General features: G+C 44.2%; 1 protein-coding gene across 13 annotated transcripts in view; it reads right to left on the reverse strand.

The window, feature by feature from the left end:
- Positions 1-12,661, reverse strand: part of CEP112 (centrosomal protein 112) — a 416,092-nt gene extending 403,431 nt beyond the window's left edge. For 4 of the 13 annotated variants that reach the window (XM_060134197.1, XM_060134198.1, XM_060134199.1 and 1 more), the window contains exons 1-4: positions 12,543-12,661; positions 6,388-6,501; positions 3,124-3,314; positions 1,305-1,480 (exon numbers count right to left, since the gene is read on the reverse strand). In XM_060134197.1, the coding sequence (XP_059990180.1) occupies positions 1,305-1,480; positions 3,124-3,314; positions 6,388-6,493 (473 nt within the window). In that variant the 5' untranslated portion in view covers positions 6,494-6,501; positions 12,543-12,661. Of the gene's footprint in view, positions 1-1,304; positions 1,481-3,123; positions 3,315-6,387; positions 6,502-9,038; positions 9,155-9,347; positions 9,386-12,067; positions 12,325-12,529 lie in introns of those variants that run through there. The other 9 variants (XM_060134195.1, XM_060134200.1, XM_060134192.1 and 6 more) reach the window with 9 other exon arrangements.

The raw sequence follows: 12,661 nt of genomic DNA on the forward strand, positions 1-12,661 counted from the left end.
AGTGCCTAACAGCCCATTCACTGACTCATGTAGGCACTCACCAAAAACTAAGACTCATACCGTTGGTCACAGGTGCCCACCCAGAGCCAGGCACTGGAAATACCGTGCAGACAGGAAGAACACTGTCCCTGCCTCAGTCTCTGTAACGAGACCACAATCTCCTTACACCCCAACTTACTGCTACACAGCTAACAAAAATTCCAGTCACACCTCTTCTGCTTCTGAATCTCCTAGGAAGGCAAAAATTAGTATTTAACACCGCCTGCTTTGGACTCATCTATTCATTCCTTTTCACTCTTCCGAAACATGTCCTTAATTATATCACCTCTTCCTGTTCCATATTAATTTGTTTCCCCTTTCTAATAAAAAAATTTCATATGGACTGGATCTCTTGCTTTCTGTTCACCTGTTCTTTTCCACCATAATACCTGAGGTCTGAAAAACATAACCAGACTATATCAACTACGAAGACACTTCAAATTACTAATAAGATTTCTGTATCTTTTAAGGAATAAAGCAAAAAAAATTATAGCAGAGAAGAAAGATTACATATCCATAACCTATTCAAATTCCAAAAATTAAAATTACCAAGAGAATGGTGAGGAGTAATGTATGAATTGACACTGTCCAATACTTTAACATTCCAGGGAACAGTGCCAAAGGTAAAACTCAAAATCTGATAAAAGTCCAATTTAAATCTATCCGTCCTAAAGGCCAAAAGTCATACTACAACAACTGTTTTATTGTGTACTTAACAAACTCAGAAGTTCACGTTTATTTGTACTAAAAATCCTATTTAAGCTTAGTACTCTAGTAAGAAAGCACAGTTTAATAGGGTTTATGTTTGCATTCATTGTTTTATTAAATCAAAACGAACACTGTTCAATGAGGGGGAAGGACAGAAGTTCAAGCATAAGCTTCCAGATGGATATGGAGGATGTTATATTTGGTTGAAGTCAGTGAAATGTCCTTAATTCACGCTTGTCATAAAGGGAAACAGAGAACTGTGTCATTTAAAGATTTTCAGGCACCACTTTCCAAGCAGTGGACTAGATAGAAATATTTAACATATATCCAAAAAGCAGCTAAAAACATACTATAATCTTGAATATACAACAAATGGAAAAGCAAAACTGTTACTTTAACTATACAACATTCCTTCATAGCCCTCAACTTCATAGCAAAAATATAAAGTAAACCAACTGCTTACCATAAAAAAAACATGGAAAAATGGAATGTACTAACCAGTTCCAAAGATGGGCTAAATAATGAAACACACTTGAAACCCCAAGTTCATGGCGTACCTCTGGACATGGGTCGGCGACTGTACCAAAGAGCAATCTTCTCCAGAAGAGAGCGTCCGTGACTCGCTGAGTCTGTGCTCACTGTTCCCCAGCTCGCCCATCACCCAGTCTGGTAATCCTTCTGGGCTGGACAATCCTTTGGCTTGTGCTGGATTTGGTTCATCAAAATAGATGGACTGATTTTTAAAAATTAGAAAAATTATTCTTTCAAAATGTACTATATGAGATAATCAGTTAAGATTTCCATCAAGTTTAGTGACAACCTTTCAAATACTCAAATTCAATTACATAAAAATATATAAAAATGTATCATTCAGTGAAATATTAAAATACATAAAATGGATAACTTATTTACATTTTAGTTATGTTGTACTGTATAAGAAATCTGATAAATGATAAAATTACATGACAGATACATCTGATAATAATGATTTATATTACAAAAGGAATATTAGCTGTATGAAAAGATAAGTGAAAAGTTCTTTTTAAATCATGTGCTCTCCTATTTCTTTCTGTGATCATTAACTACTCTGCACGCGCGCGCACACACACACACACACACACACACACGCACACATCAGTAGGCAGAGAAACCAAAATCAATAAAAACCAGAAATAAAAGTTTCTGGTCATCCTGCAGTATCCCACAAGCTAGATGAAAAATCCAAGACAGGTCTCTAGGCCTTTACATTATTAACATTAGTAAAATAAAGCCCTTTCCTACAATTCCATAAAATGAGTGTGAAAGGGAAAGCATGATACAATACACTCATATTTCAACATCTGCATGTGTTTCAGAAAATGTTCTACCTTCGGTCATTAAGAATAGATGGGGGCTTCCCTGGTGGCGCAGTGGTTGAGAGTCCGCCTGCCAATGCAGGGGACACGGGTTCGTGTCCTGGTGTGGGAGGATCCCACATGCCGCGGAGCGGCTGGGCCCGTGAGCCATGGCCGCTGAGCCTGCGTGTCCGGAGCCTGTGCTCCGCAGCAGGAGAGGCCACAACAGTGAGAGGCCTGCGTACAGCAAAAAGAAAAAAAAAAAAAAAAAAAAGAATAGATGGGCTGGGACTTCCCTGGTGGCGCAGTGGTTAAGAATCCGCCTGCCAATACAGGGGACACGGGTTCAAGCCCTGGTCCAGGAAGATCCCACATGCCGCGAAGCAACTAAGCCCGTGCACCACAACTACTGAGCCTGTGCTCTAGAGCCCGCAAGCCACAACTACTGAACCCACGCACCACAACTACTGAAGCCCGGGTGCCTAGAGCCCGTGCTCTGCAAGAAGAGAAGCCACCTCAATGAGAAGCCCACGCACCGCAACAAAGAGAAGCCCCCACTCGCCGCAACTAGAGAAAGCCCACGCGCAGCAACGAAGACCCAACGCAGCCAAAAATAAATAAATAAATAATAAATTTTTCTAAAAAACTTTAAAAAAAAGTAATTCAATCCAACCTCTCGTTACATTAAATAATACATACAGAAGAGCTTAATAAACTAGAATTTACTGACATCCATAAATTATTACATAATCCAGTGAAAATTAGTGGAAAATTAAGGCCCAATAAAAATTCATTTTAATGTTTTTAGAAATATTGTAGAATACTGGAGGATGACTAAATCAATTAAGTATGGTTCCATTAGAGCTCAATATCTGATTTCCATTCAAGGTGGAAAAAAACTGAATCAGGGAGCAAAAAAATAGTTTTAGCTAACATATTTTCTAGGACTTGTAGCTTAATAATATGACCATTCCCAAATGGGATGATAAATTGACACTTTTAGAGAAACAAACGAATGCATCTTTTGGTCAAAGACACCTACCATGTATGAAGGTAAAGTTTTCAGCGTCCCTGGCTCAGGGCGGTGAGTGAAAGGGCCCTCGAGAGCCCCTCGCCTGAGCATGTGTAGTAAGAGCTTTGCGTACAGATTCCGATTCCTCCTGCCTGTGACCCCTGCTCCTGTTCCTGAAGGCTCACACAGTTTTCTAATCCAAAGTGCACACCTCTGCCGCTCTAGAAATACACAGGAGCTGTTAGAGACTTGAGTTTTCAAAAAATAAAACATTACATTAAAGACCCATAAAACATCTGCTCTAGTCTGCAGCAGGGATTGGCTGACAGCGAATATTTTAGGTTTTGCAGCCATATGATATCTACCCAACTCTGCCGCTGTAGCATGAAAGCAGCCACACACCATTCACACCACACGTCACCAAATGGTTATGGCTGTTTTCTAATAAAACTTTATAAAAAAGGCAGCAGCCTGGATGTGGCCCAGGGGCTACAGTTTGCCAACCCACCCTGGTCTAGAGTTTAACTTTAAACTAGTAATAAGATCTCAGGATTGCTACCAAATAAATCTGAGACAAAAATGTTGCTGTTCGCATAGCACAGGGAGATCAGATCGGTGCTTTGTGACCGCCTGGAGGGGTGGGGTAGGGAGGGTGGGAGGGAGGGAGACACAAGAGGGAAGAGATATGGGAACATATGTATATGTATAACTGATTCACTTTGTTATAAAGCAGAAACTAACACACCATTGTAAAGCAATTATACCCCAATAAAGATGTTTAAAAAAAAAAAAGGTTGCTGTAAAACCATCTCTAAAATAATTTCCGTTGTGTTGAAAAATCTTTCTGTAATTCTCATTACACAAACCAAGAGAGAGAGAATGCAATCTTATTTAGCATTTTAAACCTAATCTAAAATTGAATCTCAAATGTTTTATTTATTAAACTGGTAATCTTCAGGGATTTGTGGATGATTTATTTAGGAATTTCTTTTAACCTCTCTAAAAACAATTGAGGGTTACATATTTACATGTAATTTTGAAAAATAATTATCCCTTTAAAAGCTACCTTAAAAATGTAGCACAGTTTAATCCACATATAACGACCTATTGATTATCTTATCTTACCACGACACAGAATTGTTTTTAGGTCTCAGGAAAACCATTTTGACATTAATCTTTTATCAGTCTAACTCAATTTGAGGATTATATATCTAACACAAATCATAAATCTGCTTCAATGTCTTAGTTTCTAAAGGTCATATTCATTTATTGTTTTACCTACAAAAATCCCTGGGGCAGATTTACCACTTTGCTCATACTGGATTTATCACTACATGTATGAAAGGTAGTCTCTAAATAACTTCTGTATTTTTAGCTTTGAAAATTATATAATCACAAAACAAACTTCTTGAAATATCAGGTGTACTTTGTGCAAAAAGAAAATACAAACTAAAGCGGATAAACTTAAGCAAACAGTTTTTCAAACTATATGTTTATACGCCCTGCAGCAAACTGAGATCCATATAATAGTCGGTGAGTACAACAATCCAGCTAGCGAAAAAAATTAATTCCTCTATTTAAAATAATGGCGAAAACCATTATCAAAAGTAGAATTTAACTATAATGAAATTTAAGTTATTATGAATGTTCAGGTTCTTGACTGGGATGTGAGTGTCTGAGCATTCATTATGAATTAATTACATAAAAGAGGGTCAGGGATGTACCAATACATACTGACAATGAGTCATGAACCAAAGATCACAATTAATCCAATTCTATGTACCCCAAATCCCTTTTTAAAAGAAGATGAGGGACTTCCCTGGTGGCGCAGTGGTTAAGAATCTGCCTGCCAATGCAGGGGTCATGGGTTCGAGCCCTGGTCCGGGAAGATCCCACATGCCGTGGAGCAACTAAGCCCGTGCCCCACAACTACTGAGCCTGCGCTCTAGAGCGCGCGAGTCACAACTACTGAAGCCCGCGCACCTAGCACCCGTGCTCCACAAGAGAAGCCACTGCAATGAGAAGTCACCCCAAGAAGCCCACGCGCCACAAGGAAGAGTAGCTCCCACTCGCCCCAACTAGAGAAAGCCCATGTGCAGCAACGAAGACCCAATGCAGCCAAAAATAAATAAATTAATTTTTAAAAAGTGATACTGCATCTTTAAAAAAAAAGATGAAATATGAGGATAGTCTGAAGTACATTTATAATGAGATTTTAATATACACTTATGCTAATCAGCAGATCTAAGACAAGAAGGAAAAAAAGGCACTGAGTATCAGAAGAGGACACAGTATAGAAATATCATTAAATACTAATTCAACTAATCGTGAATGAGCCACGGGACAGGAAATATTCATTTTAAGAAAAGCAGAAGAAGAAAGAAGAGGTTACCATCCAACAAGGCAAGAGAAGAAGGCAGAGGAAGAGGCGTGAAGGGAAGACCATGCCAAGCCACCCTGGACTCGGACAGGCTGCAGGCCCTGCCTGGTACGATGGGTGACCCCAGAACGCGTAACTCCTACACTGCGCTCCCTCTTCCCAGTGCAGCTCCCTGAAATAAAGATCTAACGTTGAGTCGGCTCCTCATGTTGAATATGAAGTTGACTCAGACACCTCACAGAAACAGGGGACTTGGACAACACGGGGGTAAAAGCCGGTCTCCTGGTCCCACTCCGAACCCTCCTCGCAAAAGCTCCCAAATCAGATTTACCTTTACGGCCAGCCTTACGCCTACTATGACTCAGAGGGTCTTCCCTGCCCCTCAAACTCTCTTCAACTGCTCTCTGATAAACCTTTTTTAGTTGAGACAAAGACTCACAGAGGAGAAAAGGTTAGGAATTGCAGACAAGATGCCAACAAAAACGCATTCACACTTGATTTTAGTCAGTCAACCAATGAGCATGTAAGACTAACAGATTCTTTTCTGCTTTGATAAACAAAAGGGTCAGAGACAGGTGGACAGTAGGCTCCTGAAAGAAGAACCATCTTCATGGTAGGAGGAAAAAGACACAGGAAAAAACAGTTACAGCCAACTTTAAAGACCCATGCAATTTAAGCTCATGACCTGTGAGAAGCGGTCTCACAGTAATAATACCTTTCCACAGTTCAGTAGTTCACCATGACTAAATTTCTGTTTACCCTCCAACAGCTCAAGGTAAACAATCCTTTATCAGCTTAAGATGAAAACTGTTATTAAATGAATCCACTTTTCATTTTGAAAGTTCATGGGTTTGACTAAATAATACAAAGAAAAAAATTAATTTTAAGAACGTAATTTTCAAACATAATCTTACCTGACCTATGGGGTAATTTTAGAACAAAGGGCTTCATATCTACCACAAAGTGATCAAATTCCGCATCCAGCTTCTCCCATTTTTCTTCTTCGCTTCCCATTTCCATAATTCAGCCTGTAAAAGATTTAAAATTAAAATATTAAGATCTGTATGCTGAAAACTACAAGACTCATGAAAGAGATCAAAGGTAGTATTAAATACCCCCAAATTGATCTATAGATTTAATGCAATTCCAATCAAAATCCCAGCAGTATTCTTTGTAGATATACACAAGCTGATTCTAAAATTTACGTGGAAAGTTAAAGGAATTAGAATAGCAGAAACAATCCTGAAAAAGAAGAACAAGTTTGGAACACTCACATTACCTGATTTAAGATGCACTATAAAAGTACAGTAGTCAAGACAATATGGTATTGGTGAAAGGATAAGACACATAGACCAATGGAACAAACTAGAGAGTCCAGAAATTGACCAACACAAATATGGACAACTGACACTCGACAAAGGTACAATTCATGGAGGAATGATAGTTTTTACAACAAACGATGCTGTAACAATTGGGGATCCATATGCATAAAAAAATTTAAACAAATAACCTCACTCTGTATGAAAAATTAACTCCAAATAAATAACAGACCTAAGTGTAAAATGTAAAACTATAAAACTCTTAGAAGAAAACATAGACGAAAATCTTCATGACTTGGTGTTAGTCAAGGATTTCTTCGATATATCACTAAAAGCACTACCTGTAAAAGAAAAAATTGATATATTGGACTGCATCAAAATGAAAAATTTCTGTTCTGCAAAGAACTCTTTCCAGGAGTTGAAAAGATAAGCTACAGCCTGGGAGAAAATACTGCAAATCATTTACCTCAGAAAGGACCTATATCAAGAATACATAAAGAACTTTTAAAACTAAACCATAAGAAAACAAACAACCCAATAAAAGTAATCAGCAAAAAAAATTAGTTCCTTTACCAAAGAAGATGTACAGTTGAGAAGTAAGCGCGTGAAAAAGATGCTTAACCTCATTAATCATCAGAGAAATGCAAATTAAAACCACAATGAGATATCACTACCTGCCTATTAGGACAGCTAAAATTAAAAAGGCAAACACCACCAAAGCTGCTGAGGGCTCAGCGCGAGAGGCCTTCTCACGCATTGCTGGGAGGAGCACAGAGCGGTGCAGCCACTCAGGAAGACAGGTTAGCCATCGCCCACCCCGTTAAACATACCCGTAGCGGAGGAGCCAGAAATCCCCCTCTTGGGCATCTATTCAGGAGAAGCAAAATCTCTATTCGCACAGAAACCCGGATGTAATGTTTCTAGCAGCTTTCTTCTTCTATAGCCACCAAACCCTGGAAACACGCACGTGTCCCTCCCCCAGGAAATGGATAAACCGCCGTGGCCTCGCCACACAACGAAACAGCGCTCGGGCAGAGAGAGGACGGAAGCGCCCACTGGCCCCGCCACACGGATGAGCGTCCATGCGCGAGGACGCGACGCGCAAGGCGCCGTTCCCGGAGGGCCGCGTGCTGTACGACGACACCCACTCGTACGGCATCCCCGAAAAGGCAAAAGCTACAGGCACACAGAACAGCTCGGTGGCGCACTGGGGCGCAAGGAGAGCACACGGGGCGCTGCGACTGTCCCGCGCCTTCTGCGCCCGAGGTCATAAAAACCCATTCTGAGTCTGTGTAAAAATTCATCACACTGCAACACCAAGAAAGCGATTTTAACCGTACGTAATGTAAAAGGTTTAACTTCCATCAAAAAACGTAAAATACTGGTCCTCGTACTTCTTCCTAATCAGGAAGAAAACCACTGAAAATGAAGGGAGTGGACCCCCAAACTCAGACACAGAGCTTCTGACAAAATTTCTTACGTTAAAAATATACCCGAGTCCACATGTTCCTCTCAGGTTCGAAATGCCTTGGTAAGGATGCGCACCATCTCTACGCTATGCACGGTCCCCAATTTGTCATTTGGCCGGTTTACAAACCACACGTTTGGGGAAAGGCTCCGGTGTGCCTCGGCGGCGGCCCTGCTCCACAGACGCCCTCCCTCTGCTCAGCGGGCCCCTAACGTTCACCAGGGCGCCCACCTCAACACCAGCAGCCCCTGCGCGGACGGCCCTGGACCCGGCCCCTCCGCGTCCGGCCGCCGGCCGTCCCTCGCAGCTCGCGGCGGTGGGCCGGCGGCTCCCTCGGGGCCCGACGAGCCCTGCCGGGGATCTTCCCCCCGCGCCGGCAGGCAGCCGTGCCGGGAAGGGAAGCAGTCTCTGACGTCCACGCTACCGCTCCCAGCCACGGCTCTCGCAAGCCCGCCCGCAACGCCCCTCTTATGAGGCCCCCGCCAGCGGGCCGGACCCAGCGCTCCCCCTGCATCGCTGCCGCCCACCAAAATGCCCTCCGGCCGATCGGCCTCTTTTCCTCCCTACTCCGCACGACAGCGACAGCGACCGCTCGACACCGTCCTTCGCTCCTCAGCTGAGGGTCTGCTGGAGAAAACGGGCACCGCCCTGAGGTCCCACCGGAATCCTCCGTTTTCTCCCATTTCGCCGTCCGCAAGGCAGCCCTGAAACTTTTACCAGCCCTCTCCAAGCCCCTAAGCCGTTGCAGCTCCGCTGACTCTCCACGTGGGAAGCTCACCTCTTCCTGGGAGGAAAACGGCATGCTCTTCCCTCCACCGCCCAACTCGCCTCCTCGGGAGCACATCCTCACGTGCTCGCCCCCGCCCCCGCGTCGGAAGCGCCGACCGTCCTCCCTGCCGCCGAGACCTCCATCACCGTCAGGGGCCTCCTCGCTGTTTCACACTGACTCCTTCCCCTCCGCCGTCCCCATTCGCTAAGCCCCGTGAGCCAACACAGCAACAAACGCTCAGAAAGGTCTCAGAACCTGCCTGTGTGCCTATTCTCACCGCCGCTCTCTCAGAGCAAGCCCTCCCCACCGCCGACTCACCCTAACTCTCCCTGCTTCAGTCCTCACTGGCACCAGAGATGTCCCAAGTACAAAGCTCCGCACATCACTTCCTGTCTCCACCGCCCACTGCCACGGGACAGGATCCAAACCCAAAGTTAGGCCGGCCTGCCAGGGCCTTTGCCTTCTGAGCTCCCTACACACGCGCGCACACGCACACACGCGCACAGATGACCATGTCCCACCGGTGAACTCCCTGCCATTCTGCAAACACTCCAAGCCCTTACAGGATCACACAGGCTGTCCCACTGCATGGAGTCATCAAGAAATGCAACTCAAACATCACTTCAGAGTAGAGCTTGCCCCACACATCCCAGACTCATCTCTCCATCTTAGTGTGTACTGCTCACATCTGTGCCACGGCATTCATCACGCTGTTACCTCTTTTTTACACATCTGTGTACTATTTACAGGTCTGCCACCATCTGTGAGCTGCTCCTGAAAGGCAAAGACCGTGACTGACACATCTTAGTAGGTACCTAGCACATTACACGGCACATAATAGAAGCTGAAGAATCAATCGACTGGTAAATAAAAGCTAATAACTAAAGGGATTAATGTCTTACTTTTACATGCCTAATACAGGCAAACCTCAGAAATATTGCAGGTTCAGTTCCAGACCACAGCAATGAAGCAAACATCGCAATAAAGCAAGTCACATGAACACTGTGCTTTCCCAGTGCACATAAAAGGTATGTTTACGCTATACTATAGTCTATTAAGTGTTCAATAGCATTATGGTAAAAAAATGTACATACTTACCTTAATTAAAAATTACTTTATTACTAAAAAAAAAGCTATCCATCACCTGAGCCTTCAGCAATTTGTAACCTTTTCGGGGGTGGAGGGTTTGAAATATTGCGAGAATTACCAAAATGTAACCCAGAGACACAAAATGAGCAAACACTGTTGGAAAATGGCACTGGTACACTTGCTCAAGGCAGGGCTGCCACAAACCTTCAATTTGTAAAAAACGCAAAAGCGTATAAAGCAAAGCGCAATAAAACAAGGTATGCCTGTGTTTTGTTTTGTTTTTTAATTCTGTTCTGAGTACCAAATAGGTCCCCTAGAATAGAAGTACTATTGCCCTAAATTCTATTTACCAAAACCGGTCGTTGTACCTTCTGCATTACAGTAGAAGAAACATATTTCAAATTCAAGACTTGGTTAAGATAAATTTTATTTAAGCGCATTTTCTGATTGGTTAGTTGGCTTGGCATTATTTGGTTGCGTGGTTTTGTTTTGCATTCCTACAATAACTAGCTGCATTCATACATAACTCCATCAGTTATGTACCTGGTAACAGAAGGCTATGATACCACTGCTGGATGTTAGATCATAAAGCTGAAAAGCAAGTGGATGAACAAACAAATGGAAACTCATAAACCCAGAATTTTAAGCACAGCTTTGACCTGGAAGTGTATTTCCAGGCTTAAACAGTTCATCCTGCCCACGTACTCTAACATATGCCTGAGAGCACCCGTAGCTAGACAAAAAGATTCCTAATAATCACTAACTCTCAACAAATCTTTGACACACGCAGGCGATGTTAATGTTTAGAGAAACGAAAACTCAGTAAAAAGACCCAAAGTCGTGAAATTAAACACAAAGCTCAAACTAAAATTCTGAAACCGTTAGCTCTCAGATCCATCATATCTGACCTCTTGGCCATTTAAATATGAATCAGCAATATCTCCAACTAGTAAAGAAGTTGGAGAAAAGTAGAAAGACGATCATAATTGCTATAATAACATGCAATACTGGAGTACACATTTTTTTTAAAAGCACTATAAAGAATCAGTGTGATACTTGGTAAAAGCTAAAACTCAGCTTTTCCTATCCCTTATTTATTCTCCAACAAAATGAAAAAAAAATTAAGTTATCGTTCCAAACTTTCAAGGAATTCTTGCTACAGAAATTACATCTTATAAGTAGGTTATATCTACTTAGTCCCAGCTAATCAAAAACTTTTATTACGATTTATTAGAATTGCAGATTTAAATTATTAGATTAAAAAATAAGGAAAGCTGAAAAAAAAAAATAAGGAAAGCTGTATCTTTGACTTAGGTTTAAAATACTTAGAGCGTGCCTACCAGTCACATAAATTAGTGCAAACGCAAAAAAGGAAGTAAACTGGGTGAGTCTTGCTTATAGCTATAGTATAGTTGGCTCATGTCTTTTATTTAACTCACCGGCACTGTCTTTTTTTAAACCTGTGTCTATGTGGACAGCTACAAAACGGGCTAAGACCTTCTCAAGGTGCTTCGCTGTCATAGGGGTCAGCAGAGCATAAGCGGGCCACAAACATTAAAGGTCCTGCGGAAAAGGAGCCACACCGCTCAACAAGGAACACACCTCACATACATCAGGCCCCGAATAAACACACTCCTCAAAGTTGCATGAAGTCAATTTTGTTCAATCAAACCATACTTTAAATAGATGGCGGATCATTACACAAAACTTGAAAACCGTCCTCCGGTACATGAAGCCGGTTTACAGGTGCCTGTTTCACCCGGCTCGCCCTTTTGGGTGTTTAGACAGTTACCGGACACTGACCGCGCCCTGGCATAACCCTGGAGACGGGGGAGCACGCCGAGGCCTGGGGGGGCCAGTGACGGCTGGGGGGCGGCTGGGCCGCAGCCTGAGGCCTGCGGGGCGGCTCGTGCCCCCGCACCGGCCTTTTCTACCCCGTGTCCACGCACCTGTAAACAGGAAGGGCGCACGACCCTCAACACACAGGCCGCTCGCATGGACGTCCCTCGTCCCTCGGACACTCGGACCCGGGACACTGGGTCGTGGCCAGCGGGCCGGCGGCGGGCCGGGCCTCCCGGGGGCCGCCCCTCACCCCGAGGGCCCAGGACGCCGTCCGGCTGCGGGGGGAAGTGTTCCCGCCGGCCTGGGACCCGGGCGCGACCCCGTCAGGTGCCCAGACCCGGACATGCTGACCCGCCCCAACTTTCTCAGAACCTCCCCGCCCTGCGCGGCCCGGACTCCAGTCCGCCCGCGAAGCAGCGGCCGCCCGCGCCCAGAAGCCCCCGCGGCGCCCGCCCCACAGGCCTGCAGAGAGGCCCGGGCCCGCCCACGGGGCGACCGCTCCCCGCGCAAAATTCCACCCGAGAACCCGCGTGTGGGGACCCCGGAGGGGAAATCGGAAAAACGAGAACCTGGCGCCCCTACGTGCAAGCTTTCCGAGCGGCCGCCGCCGTCGCCGCCGTCGCCACCGCCGCCGCCGCCGCCACAAAAAGGTTTCAAATCCGTGCGGGCGCAGAGGTCGCAGCCTCGCAGCAGGCCCGGGG

Source organism: Lagenorhynchus albirostris, chromosome 20 (assembly GCF_949774975.1).
Source record: "Lagenorhynchus albirostris chromosome 20, mLagAlb1.1, whole genome shotgun sequence".
Classification (NCBI taxonomy): domain Eukaryota; kingdom Metazoa; phylum Chordata; class Mammalia; order Artiodactyla; family Delphinidae; genus Lagenorhynchus; species Lagenorhynchus albirostris.